Source organism: Diabrotica undecimpunctata, chromosome 3, assembly GCF_040954645.1.
Source record: "Diabrotica undecimpunctata isolate CICGRU chromosome 3, icDiaUnde3, whole genome shotgun sequence".
In the NCBI taxonomy this organism is placed as follows: domain Eukaryota; kingdom Metazoa; phylum Arthropoda; class Insecta; order Coleoptera; family Chrysomelidae; genus Diabrotica; species Diabrotica undecimpunctata.
The window spans coordinates 134,600,418-134,620,674 of NC_092805.1; the positions used below are offsets into that span (position 1 = coordinate 134,600,418).

At 33.3% G+C, this 20,257-nt stretch overlaps 1 protein-coding gene across 6 annotated transcripts in view; it reads right to left on the reverse strand.

Moving 5' to 3' along the window:
* LOC140437434 (voltage-gated inwardly rectifying potassium channel KCNH6-like) overlaps positions 1–20,257 on the reverse strand; it is a 713,853-nt gene that overhangs the window by 468,739 nt on the left and 224,857 nt on the right. For all 6 annotated transcript variants that reach the window (XM_072526970.1, XM_072526969.1, XM_072526966.1 and 3 more), the window contains 3 exons: positions 13,126–13,275; positions 7,626–7,767; positions 5,679–5,906 (listed from right to left, as the gene is read on the reverse strand). In XM_072526970.1, coding sequence (XP_072383071.1) covers positions 5,679–5,906; positions 7,626–7,767; positions 13,126–13,275 — 520 coding nt within the window. The remainder of the gene's footprint in view (positions 1–5,678; positions 5,907–7,625; positions 7,768–13,125; positions 13,276–20,257) is intronic.

The window sequence follows — 20,257 nt, forward strand, 5'->3', positions numbered from 1 at the left end:
AGATTGCCGGTTCTAAGGCAATCCTGTTTAAATTTTTTCTTTTGTGATTTTAATCAGTTGAAACAAAAACAAACCTCAACTAGTAATGAGTGAATTATACATACATTTATTTGTAGTTGAAGGTACACTTATGTTCACTGTTTTTGCACTATGTTTTAGTAAGCACGACAAAATATAAAACGATGTTACTCGTTCGACACCTCGTAGTGGAATCCCATAGTAAAGTTGAAATAAGACATTTCTACAAAACTTAAGTAATTGATTTACTTGTTTTTATTTTACATAAGTGACTAGTGTCATCACAAAATTCTTTGTTTTGAATAGTGTATCGCTAATGGAAAATGATCAAAAATCAGGTAAAACTGTATGAATAACCAGGCTGAAATTTCCCTATTAACAGTAAAAAATATACTGAGAGATTGCCATGTCTTCTTCTTCTTTTTATTGTATTTCAATACTAATTCTCTTATTGTCATTAAGAAACACTAGTTACCAATACTTAGAACACCTATTCTACAATTGAGGTTTTTAAATTTACTCTATTTTACTGAACTCATTAATGATCAAAATATTAAGTAGGTCGCCCAGAAAGTGAAGAACGATTGTCATATCAGGGCAACCCCGATTCCCCTTCATAGCAATTTCATACGCTCTAGTTATGTCGCATCTCTGTGAGATAAGTTTTGTTATTGTGTGGTCACGTGTCTTTGTTCTACATTTTGAAATGACGGCGCCCATTGAAAATCCAGCAAAATGTGAAGTACATAGTGTGATTCTGTTTTTGAATACCAAAATGTTTGCCTATCGACATTTATAGGCAAATATAGGCTGTGTTTATAGTAAAAATGTAGTGGACAATTTTTTAATGAAGAAATGGTGCATTATGTTCAACCAAGGTAGAACCAGTGAGTACGATAAAAAGTAGTAAAAAACCAAATCTAAACAAAAGAAAATATTGCTGGTTACTGTTTTTTGAGATAGTAAGGGTTTAGTTCATGTAGACTTTATGTTTAGGAGTAAAACAATAAATTTAAACGATTGCGATACCATTTAAGACTAAAACGTGCAATACAGAACAAATGGCGTGGCATGTTGTCGACGAAGATGTTTCTGATTCATGACAATGTTCGGTTCCATGTGGCGGCCAGAACTTAAACATCTACAATTAGAAAATTATCGAGCATCCTCCCTTCAGCTCAAATCTCGCAACTTCTAATTATTATCTGTTTTTAAAGCTGAACGAATTTTTGGACAGAAAGGAGTTTGGAAACGACGAAGAGCTCAAAGATGAAATGACATCCTGGCTCAGGCGTTTAGCTGTACAGGACTACAACACTGGCATCAAAAAACTGATTCCACGGCACAATTAATGCCTTGACCGCTAAGACAACTACATTGAAAAATAGCCTAAATACCATGACTATGTAAATCAAATTCAAATTTTGTGTTGATATCGTTTGACTTTAGTTTTTTATGCCAAAACTTTCCTTACTTTCTGGACGACCAATATAGATTCTTTCTGCATGCTATGCATTTCTGCATGCACACATATATATATATATATATATATATATAAATATATATATATATATATATATATATATATATATATATATATATATATTTACAGCTCAATAAGTCCTAGAGGCCCATCGCTTGAAAATTTTTCACTGTTTTCCTCCATTTACTTCTTTCCATGGCCGCAGGTCTCAAATTTGTTATACATATTGTTTACAGGTCTTTTTTACATGATTCTAGCCGCTTTTTTTCGCAGTCGTCCTCTTCTTTTCTTTCCTTTCCCTCTCAGCAGCGAGTTCTTTGACCACCTTTTATCTGCCAGTCTCTCTAACCATATAAGTCTCTTTGTCCTGATGATCTGGCTAATTTCTGGTTTTCCGTACAGTTCTACGACCTCTGCATTTGTTGATCTCCTCCAAACGTCTTCAGAGTCGTTGTTTTCTTCGAATATCTTTTTTATAGCACTCCGTTCCCAGATTTTCAGGATATTATTTTTGTTCATAACCCATGTTTTCTTTCCGTACAGGGCCGTGGGTTAGATTACTATTCGGCAGTCTCAATTTTGCCTCCTTTAAGAGGTTTTTTTGCTTAGTAGTTTATGTATAGTCTTTCTTTCTATCAAAATTTGTTTCGTAATTTTGTTTTATTTTATTTATTATCTCCAGTTTGTTCCTTTAATTTCCCGTGGAGAAGTTTGTCATCATGTTTTTTCTTTTATCTTGTCACATGTTTAGGTAAGCCACTTTTTCTTTGTCTCTAATATATTTCTTCTTATTTTTTTGTGGATTTTTTTATATCTACTGATATCTTAATTTTTTTGTTATCTTTTTAAAATCATCATTTCTAATATTTCATTAGTCATTCATGTTTTTTTTGCCTGTCGGTTTGTGTTGTTAATTCAGATCACAACTTGTCAGGATATTCTTTCTCTTCACTTTCTGTATTTCTATTATTAAGGTCTAGATATTTTTAATTAGAGTGACGTGCTAAATTTTGCTTTTGGGTTTCAATAAAATCTTCTTATTGCGCCGTCTCCTTTTGAAAGTTGGCGATCCAACAATTGTAGCTTTGGAAACTACTGTATCAAAGATTTCTGTGGATGAGCGGTCGAACCATCTCCTCAGGTCTTTCAGCCACGAGTTCTGGCGTCTTTTAACTGATCTTTTGCCCTGCACTTTTCCTTTCAATTTCTCTCTTTGATTATGCTGAGTAATTCTTTTTGTTTACTCATGGGCCGAAGTACCTCACCATTGGTAACTTTCTGTATCCATGGAATTCTCAGCATCCGTCTGTATATATACATACAGCATACAGCAAAACAGAAAAAACGTAACATCTGATCATTCGAATTCTAAGCTCTAGACTAAGGCCTGATCTTAAAAATAATGTTTTTATGTTCATGATAATAAATCTAATAAAATAAAAATGATTATTGGCGTCTTTAATGTCAAGGTAGGAAAGGGAGCAGTAGAAGAAACCACGAGACCTTTTGGTTTGGAAGAAAGGAATGTACAAGGAAATATGCGTAATCAATTCTACCAGTAAGAAAAACTGATGAATAATAAAAATTCAAAGAACAATGGAAAACATCTAAAACATTATACAAAATGTTCTAGGTTACAAAATAATACAAGCAAAGAAAAATTGGATGACAGAAAATTCCGGACATAATAAAAGAAAAAAGAAATTTAAAAAATAATAAAAAAATATACAAGTAAATAAATAAATGAATTTAAAACAAAATAAAAGAGAACAAAAATAAATGAATTATTAAAAAATGCGAGTAAGCAGAACTACCACTTGTAAAAAATTACTCTTTCAACTTCCACAAAAATCCTCAAATATATAACAAACACCTTGGGGCAAAGTAACTACTTAAAAATAACGAAAAAATAGTAACATCCTAACAAATCACAACGAACTACGCAAACTCTGGTAAAAATATACACAAGGCCTTCTCTCCGACGAATGGTAACTTGGATACTAGGAAATATGAAATAGATGAATAAAAATATACAGACTTAAATGGATCACCAATATTAGAATCAGAAGTGGAATATCGTTTCAAAAACGTTTTGGTAACACGTAAGGCACGGTTTTGCATGCGGTTATTGATGTAGAAATGCTATGACCAGAGAAGGGATGTCTTTACTTGCCAAAAGGCTTTGACATCATAAGACATGATGTGTTAATACATGCATTAAGGGAAATTTATTTCAGTGGAAAAGATATGAAGATAATTTAATAGATATACTGGAATCAAAAGGCAGAATTAAAGATTACCAACGGTTCATACAAAGAACAAGTAAAATTAGTAAGGGCGTGAGACAAGGCTGCATATTCTTCATTCTGCTAATTAACATATAAATGTGTTAAATATTTTTCAATTCGCAAAGCAGAATAAAAAAGATATCAAAATAAACGGAATTTCCATAAATAATATTTGTCACATGCTGATGGTACAGGTATCATAAGAGAGGCAACATAAAAGAATTACAAAAGATAGTTAGTAATATTAATACAGTGGGAAAGAATAATGGTTTTAACAGTAATATCACAAAAATTAAATTAATAATATTCAGCAGACTATTCCACATAAAAGACTTAATTAATAAAAACTTATTTAATTGAGAAATTTAAATATCTTGAAGCTAGCTACCTTTAACAGTAAGTGGGACTGCAACAAAGAACTGAAGATACGAGTAGCAATAGCTAAAAATACTAATACTAGATTCAATAACTACCTGTGTCAGCGCGAAACTCGTTTGGGTATCTGTATTCGCGTCTTAAAATGCTACATATGGCCAATAATAATCTACAAGAAAGAAAGCACTTAAAGTAAGATCGCTAAACTGTATTAAAGTGTTTGAAATGTAGTGTCTAAGAAGATTGCTTAAAATTCCATGGGTCGATCATGTTACAAATGGGGTCCTCGACCCAAAAACATCGTTAAACAGCGAAATGTCTCATATTTAGGTCATATTTTGGGAGGCCAGAGGGAAGGACAGGAATCAGCAGAAGGATCCCTACGTTTACATTTATTAAGTTGAGATCCTTGCTGTGCTGCAGTGATCTCAGTTTGGGAACCAAGTTGCGGATAGTGAGGTGCTACGTTCTTCCAGTGTTACTATATGGAGTTGAAGCCTGGACACTGACGCAAGCCACTGAAAAACGAATCGAAGCCTTCGAGATGTGGATATACAGAAGGATACTAAAAATATCTTATGTGGACCATGTCACCAACGTTGAGGTCCTACAGTGCATGACAAAAGAAAAAGAAGTGCTTAATTTAATTAAACAACGTAAGCTTGAGTACCTCGGCCACGTGATGCGGAACGAAGAAAAATATCGAATTCTTCAACTTGTTATGCAGGGTAAAGTATTTGGCAGAAGAGGACCGGGACGCCGTCGTATCTCGTCGTTGAAAAATCTCCGACAATGGTTTGGGATGACCTCAGCGGAGCTGTTTCGCAGAGCAGTCAACAAAACCATGATAGCCTTGATGATCGCCAACATCCGGACCGGATAAGGCACTGAAGAAGAAGAAGAAGATCCCTACGCATAATCCAACCAGCATGAACGTCTACACGCTACATAGCGAACGGCACCACAAGAAGACTTAAAACTATTCTAATTGGAAATCTTGTGACAATTATGAATAAATTATATTATTCAAAGAGTAATGGTAGCTGTATAACTGATTTATTGAGTAGTGTACACCTTATAAAAATATTTAATAGTACTTTTCAGCATTGCTTTCTTGCCTTATGTACAGCAAATTACAGACAAAATCACTAAGTTCAATAATTTGCGGTAAAAATTGTTATAAAATACACCTAAATTATTAAGCATTAATTTTTTAAAAATAAAATCCGATCTCTCTAGAGCAGAACAAATTATTACGGTTTATTCTTGTATTTGATACAATACAAGTCTTATTACAATGACTAAACAAACCGTTTTCTAAAACCCGCCTAATATCCCAGAAAAGTGATACCTATAAATCTATAAGCATTCCTGTACTTTGGTCTAACATGCTATCACTTTAAATCACCAATGTTTCCTTTATTCCAAAAATAGAGCCTTTTTGGAAGTATCACAGTTCAAAACGTTTTAATATTAATGTGCTATATAAGATGTTAATTTCCAAAATACCTTACCTATTACTATTATTTGTGGAGTGAAGAGGTCGAGTCCTTTCAATGCTCTCTCCCCTCTCGAAGGAGGCCTGATGACTGGCAGGTGCACTATGTGATATCGTCAAGGCCGTATAGTCTTTTATTTGAGCAGATGAAGGGATGGTGGTCTGTAAAGGGACTGCTGCCACTTCTGGCTTCGAAACCCATGTCTGTTCTAAAATCGGCGTGGGTGCACTCGAAGTTAAAGGACTAAAAATATATAAAATTTTAATTACAGGATTTAAATCCGGAAGATGCTGGATAGATGGTATTTTCAGTCTGAAGCAGGTTACGGAGGAATATATAGAATAAAATAATCACGTAAGGAAGTGTCTAAGGAAGTTGAAGGATCAACTTTTTCATGGACCGTCAACACATTATTGAATTAGCTTCTGCAGTAAGTTGACGAATTAAGTAGTTTACTGATAAGGGACAGTGAACATGTATACCAAAAATTATTAAAATCGGATAAATACTTGTCGGTGTTTACCTTTTTTTGTCAATTAGTATATATTAGCCAAAATTAAATTACTTCAAAGTATCTCTCACATTTATTGTATTTTAGAATACTTGTTACGCAATTGATACTAATATATATGCATATTGTATTCACATGTATTATAATAGTTGTATATTTTTGTTTATTTATTTTACCATTTTTTATTATGTTTTTATTCAAACCTTTTTTATTTATTTTCATTTTATGATAAGTGGGTTGAATATTCTTCTATAACTTTGGAAATGTATCCATAAAAAGCACCAATTTCGATGTCGCCGTTTTCGAGGCATAAACTTATGTAAATTTTAGCGACGTTCTGAGCATTTTTAATATTATATAAGCAGCTCCGTCCAAAGTTTCAGTTCTTGTTTGCACATACTTAACAACTTTTTGATGTATATTTCCTTCATTGCTTTACGTCATAGGTTACCGAACTTTATAATTCTAATTTCGATATTTCTTTTTATTTATTCTAGTTTTACTATGTCCCATTTTATAGTTTTTATTATTTTTATATATGTTTCTACTGATAGTTTGTTTTTTTTTTATTTCTTTGCGGAATCTTCAATTTTTGATTTTAATTTTTGCCCCCTCCAGATTCCATTAAACAGACTTTTAGTGATGATGTAGAATTTAAAAATTTGCTACACACCCAGAAAATTTTTTTATTGCTTTAAAATTCTTCATAATATGGGATGTATATTGGCTGTCCATTTTAGGTTCATCGCTATTAAGGCTATTATCAACAGTTCATTACCGGCATATGTACTCTGTAGTAAAGATAATTCTTGCTCATCGTGGCTACACTTTTTTGTAAACTCATATAATACTGACAAGGGAGAAGCATTAGTGTGCTTTCAGGCGCCGACCCTCGATCGAACCATAGGATGGTATTATATTATCATCGCCACTTAAAATAAATGCATTATTTTAAATGCGAGCGTTTACTGTCAGTGCTATGCTCTAGGCGAGGATACCATGCCATGGTCTCCGTAATAAACTCACCCTTATACTCAGTAACACTGAGTTCCCACCAGAACTTGGTGACCGATTTAGCAATTGGATCAACTTCGATGACTTGGATGCGTCTTCTGTCATTTTATAAAAATATAATAAGACTTATTTTAACTCTTTTAAACCTTAAAACTCTTTAAACTTTTAAAAGTATATATTGAAGAAATTATAAAATAGTCTCTACTGTGGAGAACAGAGTGACAAAAACGATAAAAAACAGATTGGGGTATAAAATATATCTTATTAAAAATTTACATTTAAGAAAGTCACAACTTTTATTTTACTTTTATTTTGTAACATAACGTGAGAGAAGTTTTTTCATAATTATAATTAATATAATAAACACAGAGTGAAGTTTGTATAATTATCTAGCATACAAGACTATTAAAGTAATTTTAGTTTATTATTCTACTTACCATTGCTCCAATCTGTCTTCTTCTTCTTCGGCGGCAGTGACGTCACTGGGTGGAGTAAGATACCCTGCAAGTCTAAGCCCCCTTCCCCTAATGCTGGATCCTATCCTCAGACTTTGGCGAAAGGACGCTCGAGCTCTTCCAACTAAAAAAAGCAAAAAATAATATAGTACTTAAGCATACTAATGGGCGTTGGGCATACTGATTCAGTATACTGAATGAAATATCAGCGAGAATGATAGCAGAAAATAGCATGCGGACCTTTAACTAAAATGCTGAAATTAAAATTACTATCAAAAAGTCTAAAACTAATATGTATTCTATAATAGTATTATATGACCAGTCGTATTATACGGTTACAAGGTATGGTGCCTAACACTAAAAGGACCACAATGCCTCCATACCTTTCAAAACAAAGTATTAAGAAAAATTCTAGGTCCCAAACAATATCCTGAAGGTAATTGAAAGATTCGCTCTAGCGAAGAAATTAGAAACTTATATGGGTTTTAGAATTTGTTTGTATAAAAGTATTTTGTTGTAGACTGATAAGATGGATTGACTTCCCAATAGCCAATACATTTTTTAATACTCAAGTGTTGAACTGTTCTCTTTGCTTTCTAACATGAGCCCTCCAGCGTAACCTAAGATCTAATGTAATACCCAAATATTTTGCGGAATCGTCATATGGTATCTGAGTTATTGCATTAACAGGATTCTTCTTCTTCTTGATGTGCCTATACGTTACGAATGTTGGCGATCATCATGGCAATCTTTATCTTATCTGCAGCAGCGCGGAAAAGCTGCACAGATGTTGTATTGAACCAGATTCTGAGGTTCTTTAACCAAGATGTTCTTCTTCTTCCTGGAGCTCGTTTTCCAAATATTTTTTCTTGTAGGATGGCTTGAAGGAGAGCATATCTGGATTCATTTCGCATAATATGTCCAAAGAACTGTAACTTTCGAGATTTGATGGTGGTCAGTACCTCTCGGTTCTTATTCATTCTTCTGAGGACCTCCTCATTTGTGACTCCGTCAGGGATACTTTACAGGATAACTTTTAACAGGACACTTTTACAAAAAATTATAAACTGTTGCAAATAGTATAAAAAGCCAAAAGAAATTAAAATTATTCTCGGCGACTTTAATGCCAAAGTAAAAAACGTAGTGGTAGATGATGTTGTAGGAAGAATATTTTGGATTGGGACAGGTGAATGAATAAGGAGATATATTTGTATAGTTCTGTCACCGCAGGATAATAAAAAACATATAGTTTGAAACCAAATTAATTTCATCTTAGTAAACATACGATTTCAAAACAGCTTTGAAAGAGTAGTCGCTTATCCTAGGGCAGACGTTAACTCTGACCACACTACACTGATTGGTGATTTCAAGTTTAGAGGTAGAATTATTTCTAAACTGGCTAAATATGTGGGATACAATATCACTGCTTTAGAAATCAATATACCTAGAGATAAATAAGTAAATATGTAAAAGAAGACATAGACAACAATGGGAATAGATCAAAACCAACATACATAAGGCTTCACAAAATGTTCTGAAGCAAACAAGGAGACAAGCAAAGAAAGGCTAGATCACAAAGGAAATTCTAGACATGATGGAAGAAAGAGCAAATGAAAATGGAGTAAAGAAGAATACATAATAATTAATGGGAGAATTAAAAGAAAAATAACCGAGACAAAAAATTTATAGATAGTTAAAAACTGCGATCAGACCTGCTCTTTTTAAATATGGCTTCTTGAACTTACATAAAATACATAAAGAAATTACAATTTTTTTTAAAACAACCCTTTCAAAAACAATAAAAAACCATAGCTTTGTTTTGGACCAAAAGCAATTATATGATGTGTCTAGTATGAACGTGAAACGTTCATACTAGATATTTTCTCTGAAAATCGTAACGTAAATGCCTATGGCTGAAACATAAAACCAACTGGGCCAACAATATTAGAGTTAAATGCAATTTTTACTTTAAATATTCATAAGAGAGTTGGGCCTGTTGGTATAAATGCGGAAATCCTTAAGGTGGCGACTATCACGACAATTTGTATTTTGCAAATAGCTGCTCTGAAAAGATTGTACGTAGATTTTTCAGCCAGGAAATCCTTACCGTTCCTGGTCCTCATTTTTCTTCTATATTTCCTTGTTGAATTAATTGCAGCAACCCATATCTTTCGCTGTTTCTCATGATGTGACCGAGGTATTCGATTTTAGCTGTTTTTATTGTGGTTAACCACTCTTTTTCTTTTTGCATTCTTAATAAAACGTTTTGGTTAGTAACGTGGTCGGTATAAAATATCTTCAGTATTCTAGGATAAAGCCACATTTTGACATCCTCAATTTTCTTGCAGGTAGCGTTTTTGAGAGTCCACGACTCAACTCCGTACAACAGTATAGGGAGGATATAACATCTTGGTTTATATGTTTAAAACAACTTGATTTATATGGGTTCTGATATATTATGGCATTTAAATAGGTGAAACTGTTTAATAACAATTACTATTTTAATGGAAATAAGGCACAATGTAAGTTTAAAATAAAATAAAATAAATAAAATAAAAGTTTATTGAAGTTTTAATTCCCATTTTGGACATCGTTTTCAAAAATACAAACATTAATAAGTTAAACAAACTTTGTTCTGTTTTTTTTAATAACATACCCAACATGGAGTAAATACCAACAGACTGGCTAAAATCAATCTTCATGGCGCTACCAAAGAAATACAATACCCCGAAAAAACTTGATTAATGGTTAATAAGTCACGCATTATAGGAGTTTCTAAAGATAATACAAAAGAAAATTTATAAAAAATGTGAGAACAGTAGTCACTCAATTTGGTTTAAAAAATGACTTGGGAACAACAAAGACACAAAAGTTGTTGGTGCAAAAATGCTACGACTAAAGTGAGGATGATTGAATTAACATCATTGATTACCAAAAGGGCTTTGACAACATAACCATAAACAATTGATATACACGTTTAATGAAATTGGGCTCGATGACAAAGACATGAGAATTATTCAACAAACCTATTGGAATCAAATAACGGAACTGGCGTAAGACATAATTGTAATCTCTCTTCACTGCTGTTCAACATTTATGCAGAAAAGATATTTCAGTTTTCACAACAGAACGAAAAATGTATCAAAATTAATGCTACTAATAACCTGGAATATGTTGATGATGCGGCCATAACAGCGAACAATTTAGAGGAGCTACAAGAGTTAGTAAATATTATAAAAGAATCAGTATCTTTGCAGCTAAACATGACTAAATCGTGCTTAACACATTTTACAAACTACCTCCATATACTTGGAAATCATCTAGAGACAGCGAAGAAGACGTTATTATAAGAAATCAAATAGACTATATTATATTTGTTAACAAAAGATATCGAAATAGTTTCAACAGTGTTAAAACCTACCCAGGCGCTGATATTCAATCTGACCACAATTCTTTAGTGTGCGTGTATAGAACAAAGTTAAAGAAAACGCGAAAAAACTGTGAAAAAACATGACAATAAATAAAAAATTCAAAGAAATCGATAATATAATGGGAAGCACAAAAGAGAAGATAAAATTCCTAAATAAAACGATAGACGACATTAAAGACAATTTTATGAATAAGGAATAAGGTAAAAATAAGACATGAACGACGACAGAAATTCTGCAGCTGATGGAAGAAAGAAGGAAAAACAAGAACAATAACTCTATGTATAAAATATATAACGAGATATACAGAGAAAGATCAGAGAAGCTAAACAGGAAAACTGGAGAAAAAATGCCAAGAAATCGAAATTCTACAAAGTGAATACGACGATTTCAAAGTGTATAAAAAGGTAAGAGAAATTACAAACAAAAAAAACAGAAGGGTAAGTAAACTTGTTAATGACAACGGAGAGGTAACCGTGGACAAAGAGAGTATTGATAATACCGGGAAAAATTACATACGAAACTTATTTTATGATGAGAGGTAGAACCAGTCCCCAATACCCACGGAAACAGGACCACCTATACTAGTGGCAGAAATAAGTGCAGCCATAATATCACTAAAAGAAAGGATAGCTCCAGGACCAGACGGAGTACAGTCTGAATTTCTTAAATTTCTTGATGATGAATCTTTAAGAATACTATGTAAAATCTTCAATAATATCTATGACACATGCAATATTTCAAAAGATTTACTAGTTTCAGAATTTATTACGTTAGTAAAGAAACAGGAGGCAAAAAATTGCGGAGAATATAGGCTAATAAGTCTAATGAGCCATACACTAAAACTTTTTCTTAAAATATATACATCGCAGAATATACAAGCTATGTGAAGGGAGAATACGAGATACACAGTTTGGATTCATAAAAGGTGTAGGTACGAGAGATGTACTATTTAGTCTACAGGTATTATTCCAAATATGCAGACTTGCTTTGTGGACTACCAAAAAGCATTTGACACAGTTCAATACCGAAAAATGATGGATGTTCTAACAAAAGTTCAAATAGAGGATAAAACTGCGTATAATACAAAATTTATACTGGAACCAATCAGCCACCATAAGAACAAATCTTGGAGATAAACTGACAGAAGCGATCCAGATTCTGCGAGGCGTTAGACAAGGATGTATACTTTTACCGATATTATTCAACCTGCGAAAATGGAATTCTTTTAAATGGGTAACGCCTAAACAACATTCGCTATGCAGATGACACCGTTATTTTTGCAGGTAGTTTAAACAGTTTACAGCCACTAATAAATAAAGTAAATAAAGTAAGTGAAAGATTTGGACTACAAGTAAACATATCAAAAAGTAAATTTATGGTCATCAGCAAAAATAAAATTAGAGACTTCTTATCAAGAATTCACCCGGGGACCGAGTAAAACAGTTTACAATCCCATACAAACAGACAATCCCATATGGAAGCTCATTTTAATAGAAATAATAGAGTTATTGAACGGGTTGAAAAATTTAGATACCTTGGAGCTGTGCATTAAACAGCAAGTATAACTGTGACCTAGAAGTTGCAGCGATGACTAAAAACGCCTCCGTTAAATTTGATAAATACTACCTTTGCCGTGAAGTTTTTTTAACCCTTAGAATCCGGGTCTTTAAATTCTACATATCATCCATCCTGATGTACAAAAAGTGAGACCTGGTCACTTAAAATGAGATTTCTAAATCTTGTGGAGGTTTTTTAAATGCATATTTTACGAAAAAACAAATAAAATCTCCTAAATGTCATTTTGATGGGTAAAGTTGAAGATTGAAGAGGCCATGGGTAAAAGCAGCACTCATGGTTCAAAGACATAAGAAATTGGTACGGCATATTTGATATCAATACGATAATAAAAAGAGCGAAGAAAGTACATTTGATAACTAGCATGAACGTCGAAAGAAGAAGAGTAATAAAAAATTCCAACTTTTTTTTTGTATAGTAATTTGCTTATAAGCTTAACTAAAAATACTTATAGGTGTTTAATACTATTTACCTACATTTACTTAACCTATTTTTTCCTATGGGACTATTCTCTAGGGACGAGGCTGGCACCGTGGTTAAATCTTCGAAATTGATGATGATTAAACTGATGTCATCCACCTCGCTTCTTATAGGTGCTATCACCTCGGAGCATAGAAACTTGGTCCCTGAAACAATACGAAACGGTTATCATTTAGAGTAATATAAAATAAAAGAGACAAAGTTCGGAAATAAAGAAGCAGGTAATATGTAAAAAAAAATTTACTACAATTGTAGAACTAAAACTATTTTATTACCGTTTGGACTTCCAGTATAGAAGTTAAAAAAAAAGGTTTTGGCATCAAATACATTATTTTGTTTAACGTATATTTGTAATGCACTTTAAATACAGCAATGTTTTGTTTTGAATAAAAAAATTATTCGAATACTTTAAATGTACATGTCTTACTTAAATTGACAATTAAAAAAAGTACCAGCATGTGATTGCCCTTAACAATGTGATGACGATTTTGGTAAAGTTCTCTTATTTTCATTTCCATTATAAATTAGGACAAAAACAAAAATATGATGGGACTATTCCGATACAGACGAGTGTCAGCCAGTCTCATGATAATTTCTTAGAGTGCTGTCTACCTACGTAGGTTAGCAATCATCAAGACTATTTTTCTTTTGTAAAGTCAGTACCTTTAACAAATCAAACGATCGGGATTGATAACAATCATGCAAATTTTTTATTCTAGAATTATGTCTTTGTCCTACAAGTCTTCTTTATTGAATCCTTACCTGTATTGTCAGTCTCAATATTTCATATTTTGGTCCTCCATCAAGTGGATCAGATATTCTAGTTTTTCGTGTTTGTATACTGTTAATTCGTTTTCTTCCTTTTCCAACACTCTTCAGCATATCTATGTTTATAATTTTATTAGACCATGATATTTTTAATATTCTTTTTTTATTCTTAGAGTGCCGTCTCCCTACGGGGGTTGGCAATCATAATGGCTATTTTTATTTTTGAACTTGCTGCTCTAAACAAATCAATCGATCTGCATTGACACCAATCACGTAGATTCTGCAACCATGAGTTCTGCCTTCGGCCAACAGATCTTCTTCCTTGAATCTTTTCCTGTTTTTTGAGTGATGAGGGGACCAAAAATTTCATATTTTGGTCCCCTCAGCACGTGGCCTAGGTATTCCAGTTTTCTGGCTTGTATAGTGGTGATTAGTTTTGTTTCTTTACCAACCCTCTCTAGTACTTTCTTATTTGTATTTCTATTAGTCCATGATATTTTTAATACTCTGCGGTATAACCAGAGTTCGAAAGCCTCGATTCTTTTTAAATTGTATTTTTTTAATGTCCAAGTTTCAGCTCCATATAATAATATTGAAAATATATAACAGCGAACAGTACGTAGTGTAATCTTCAAATTTAGATTTTTGCACGTAGTAACTTCATTCGTATACATGCTGATCTGGCTATCTCTATTCGCCTGTTTATTTCTGCAGTATAATCATTGGTTTCATTGATCAAAGTTCCCAAGTACTGATATTTTTCTACTTGTTTTATCACGTTACCATTGATTGTCAATAGGCAATGTATATGTTGTGGTCTTTTTGTAATTAGCATGTTCTTCGTTTCTTTAGCGTTTATAGTAATTCCCATCTCAGCGCTATTTATAAGCTTTCGTAGATCTTCTATACTCGTTGCTTGTCTGCATATCGTAAGTTGTTAATTAATTTTCCGTTAACGGTAACTCCCGCTTTGATATTATTGAGCGTGTTTTGAAAATTTTTTTCAGAATATATGTTACAAAAAGTGGCAATAAAACACATCACTGTCTAACTCCTCTACAGATCTTCATTTCTTCTGAGTGTTGCCCATCAATTTGAACTATGGTACTTTGGTTCCAATATAATGTTTGCACTATATTTATGATGTTTCTCTTAATGCGCTTTGAAAATGTGGATTAACATTTACATCCCGACACCGCTGAATCAATGTTGATGGCCAATAGTCCTTCTCGAGTACCCATTCCATTTCAGAACCCGATCTGCGTCTCGCTAATATCCTCTTCTAGCCTTTCGTATATTCTTTTATTAAACCATAATTCGAAAACCTTGTTTATTTTAAGTTATATTTTTTAATATCTATGTATCAGCTACATAAAATATCGATCAACATGAAATATTTGTGCACATTAGCAATGACTTTATTCATATAAATGCTATTTACCATTAAGTTTTCCATTAGATAATGTAAATCTTTTAAGCTCTTTTCAATGACTAGAGTGTCATATGCATATCGCAAGTTATCATTTAATTTTCCGTTAACGGTAACACTCGCTTTGATATCATTCAATGTACTTTGAATATTTCCTTAGAATTAAACTTAAACAAAAAGACAATAAAACTCATCCTTGTCTAACATCTCTACATCGTCGTCGTCATTATCATCTTTGGTCCGACAATCTTCTGTCGATCTTGGCCTACTCTAAGATTGGTCGCCATTCTGTTGGAGCCGCGAATTAAGTGGTCAATACGTTGCCATCTTTTGATCTCTAGTATCCCTAAGTCAGTCTCAACTCCATCTAACCACTTAATTCGTGGTCGGCCTCTGATTCTACTTCCTATAGACGTTCCTGTCATTGGCTTTTTAGCAATCATATTGTCCGACATTCGTATTATGTACCAGCCCATCTAAGTCTCTGTGTTTTAATGAACGTTACGATATCTGGTTGATTAAAAAGTTGGTATAATTCAAAACTGTATCTTTTGCGCCACTGCCTTTGATTATTTATAGCTCCAAATATTTTGCAGAGTATCTTACGCTTGAATATTTACAGTAGCCTTTTATCCTTCTGCGTTAAAATCCATGTTTCCCCTTGTATGTGAGTATCGGCCTTAGCAGTGTTTTATATATAATAATTTTAGTTTTTCTTTGGATATTTCTTGAGTGGAATTGTTTTTGGAGTCCATAGTATGCCCTATTTACAAATTTGATCTGTCTTTTAATTTCTTCGCTTGTTTTATTGGTAGAAGTCACTAGCAAGCCAAGGTATGTGAAGCTGTCAACACGTTCAAAGATATGACTTCCAAAGGCTGTTTCTCGTTCCTCATTTGCTATAGGTTCCTCAGTATCCAATATGTAGTTAATTTTAGACCGACCCTTTTCTCTGCCGTTTCCAATTCTAGGAAATATTGCTTCAAATCTCGCTTGCTACGCACTTTTATGTCAATGTCATCAGTCATATTTTCGATAATAGTTCTACCATGCACTAATTTTAGGCATCGAACTGTTCAGCAGTACTTCAGTAGGGATCAGAAATAAATTTTATACAAACGAATAGTACCCGAAAAGGATATTTTTGTAAAAGTCTTATTAAGAGGTATAATTTACTATTCGCATTTTGTGTAGTGTTTAAAATATACTAGGAGCAACTGAAATTTTTAGTAATTGGTACACCAAGGTCACTATATAATGCCACACTATCTAGTAAATTCCCATCTATCGAGTAAGACAAACGCCGAGTACTTTTCCCAAACGTAAAACTACACACGTATCTCTATTCTGAGATAAGTTTAAATTCAAACACCATTTGAAGATCGAATTAAAGTCACTTTGTAAGTCTTGTCCATTCAAGAGTGGGTCAGCCAATATTTTTGTATCGTCTGCGTAGAAAGCTTTCCTAGATTTGATATGAGATTCAAGATCACTACTATACAATACAAATAGTAGTGATAAAGTATAAAAGATTCTTGTGGTACAAGAACTATTTTTTTTGGTAACAGCGATTTTCCAACACTTAAACAAAACTCCTGATTTGTTAAAAAATCATTATCAAATGGTCGATAGTTTTCCAAACATTAGAATCCGACTGCTATGGTCACTAATGGTGTACTTAGTAGGTACTTAAGTACAGGCACTACTGGCTTTTTTCCACACGCTACTTAAGATTTATTAAACTACTTTAATACGCCCTGGGCACTCCGCTGCAGCTCAGTGGATACAGCAGATCCTGCTTCTGTCTACTAACGAAGTGCAAGCGAGGAAGACATTTCGCTAACTTTTTTAACGCTCACTAATTGAAAATATATTTTTTTAAACTATTTCTGGAGTGGAAATTGAAACGTTAAATACCAATTATGATTTATTATTTTCATTTCAATCATGTGTGGCTTAATCACTTTTCTAAACATGTTTTAAAATATGTGATCATCTTAATTGCCGTCGTCAGTGTCTTTTTTGTTTTTCTAAATCTATAAGCCATATATATTTCATATATAATCTAATGATATCAAAAATTATAGCTACGGTAAAGTAAGAAATAATAATTAAGCAAAATTTAGCACGTTTTCAATCTTCTTTTGATAGTCTAGTATGATTTCAAAACAAACACCTGGCCGGTGCAAAGCTCTATAAATATTATCAAAACTACCGTACGGAGAATGCTATTGGGAACACTATAAATTATGGGATCGTTAAACAACATCCATAATGTATATTTTATTTAACAAACCACGCCTTGGTGTGTCGTAAGTGGCATTCAGCCAACACAACACTTATAAATTCAGATCTTAAAAATCGTTAAAACGGATGCATATTTGGACCTAAATGAAATTTAAATCCAGAATTTATAAAAACAGCTCAAAATGTTATAAAAGCTATTAAGATAAAACAGTATTGACCAAAATAAACAGTACTGAAACTGAAACATAGATGTCTCTTTGTGCACGCTGTCATATTCAAATTAACTTGTATAGACCTGTCAAGTAATCCTTAAACAATAAATTATTAAGGCCTTATTAGTAAAAATAATGTTAAGTACAGAGGAGAAAGTGTTTCTCGTGGAGCATTATTTTCGCTCATACGGAATCGATTTCTGGGCTTTGCCAGACCAGAAGAAGTTCAAGAAGTTTCTTTACATAGCGCAAAAGTGTCTGGTGTGCAATTTCTAGTCACTGAATCATTGAATACTTCATCGAAGAAACTGGAAAGCAAGTCACACTTAATCTACAGAGTACATACAAACAAATTCATTTCACGATTTACTGACTTCTCCTATCCTGCACATTCTCCAGACTTAATATCTCCAGACGCATGCATTTGGGGCATGGCTAAAACTGCCGTTTTTATACGGGCACCACAAACTATCAATGAGTTAAAGGATCCCGTTAGAGCCTTCTTCGCGAACTTGAGACAACCTTTATTCCATAACATTACAATAAATCTGGAATATCGGTATGAAGTCTGTCTTGAGAGGAGGAGCTCATTTAGAACATATTTTAAAGTGTCAATAGTATTTATTTTTACGCACAACAGGCCGTTAAGGCCTAGGGCATTTTTTTTAAAACATAATCCTAATATTAACTAATTACAATTATTTTAAACAAAACTTTAAATTAAATATGTTTATACAACCTTATTAACTGCTCTGAAGAAGCTGGTGGACAATATTTCTCCATTCGCTTCTATTTTATGCTTTTCTTTTCCAGTCCCTCACCTTCATGTGTTTAAGGTCTTCCTCCACTTTACTAATTCACCTCATTCTGGGTCTACCTCTTCTTTTGGGGCCGATTAGTTTTCTGGTTATTAATAGTTTAGGCATTCTGTTTACTGCCATTATTTCCACATGTCCCAACCATCTGATTCTTTGTGACTTGACGAACTTAGTAATGGTAGGTTTTTTGTATAAAGCCATTAATTCATTGTTGGTTCTTCTCTCCCAACCATATTCTGTCTTCCGTCCTGCGAATATGCGTCTCAATATTTTCCTTTCCCATCTTTCCAGAGTATCCTCTTCCATCTTATTTAATGTCCATGTCTCACCGGCATATGTTACTGTGGGTCGAATTACTGTTTTATATATTCTGAGTTAACCTTGTCTAGAAACGTATTTTGAGTTCAGTAGGGCTCTTAAACTACCTAATTTTTTATTCCCTTTTGCTATTCTGGCTTCGAGCTCCCATTTCTCTTTTCCATTTTCATCGAAAACTACACCCAGTTATTCAAATTTGTCCACCGTTTTAAAACTATAGCTTTTACCACTTACTGACCTCACACTAAAGTTTTCTTTTTTCCCTTCGGTCCCTCCCATGATCATATATTTGGTTTTGTCTTCATTTAGTTTCAATCCGAAATTCTGTGCTTCTTCAATGATTTTCTTCACAACTCTTTTTCATTATTTTTCGGTTCTTGCTAGAATCGTTAGATCGTCAGCAAATGCCAAGGACTGGTGCTCATTTTTCATGATCGTTTCTTCCACCTTCATGCTGCACCTTCCACCTTCCACCTTTTCTGATTACAGTTTCTAACACTAAGTTGAATAATGTAGTGGATAAAGGATCTCCCTGTCTCAAGCCTTTTGCAACCGTAAATTGATCTGATATGTGACCTTGCCAAGCAATTTCACACGTAGAGTTATTTAGTGTCATTTTAACTAGCCGGATCAGTTTCTTTGGTATACCCAAATGTTCCATTGCTCGATACATTTTGAATCTATCAATTCTATCATATGCTTGTCTAAAATCCACATGCAGGGGAACTTTACCTTCCTGGCAAGTCGTTTGTATCTCCTTTAATGAGAAGATTTGGTCTACAGTAGATCTATCCTGTCTAAAGCCGGCCTGATACTCATGTAGGATTGTTTCCGTATAGCAATTTAGTTTATTTCTCAATATTCTTGCCAATATTTTGTATACGTGTCTAGTAAGGCTATACCTCTATAGTTGTCACACTTCAGTTTTTCTCCTTTTTTTATGCAGAGGGCATATTTATACAGAGGGTATATTTTTCTTTGTAGTTGTTCTCCACCAAACTTGATCATTTCTATGCATATGTCATTTTTACTAGTACTTCCGTTATTTTTGATTTCTTGTATTGCTGTCACCACCTCATCCTCTGTAGGCTGCCTTCCAACTATCGCATCTTCTCCAACCGTTCAGTTGTCTACTGCTTCATGCTTCACCTCACCATTTAATAATTCTTCAAAATGTTTTCCATTCCGTCATTATTTCTGCCGGATCGCTAATTAAATTTCCGTCTTTGCCTTTCATATAACTACACTGGCTTTGATAACCTTTTCCCATCTTTTTAACTTCTTGATAGAACGACCTCACCTCTTTATTTTTAAACTTCTCTTTTATCTCTTTTAA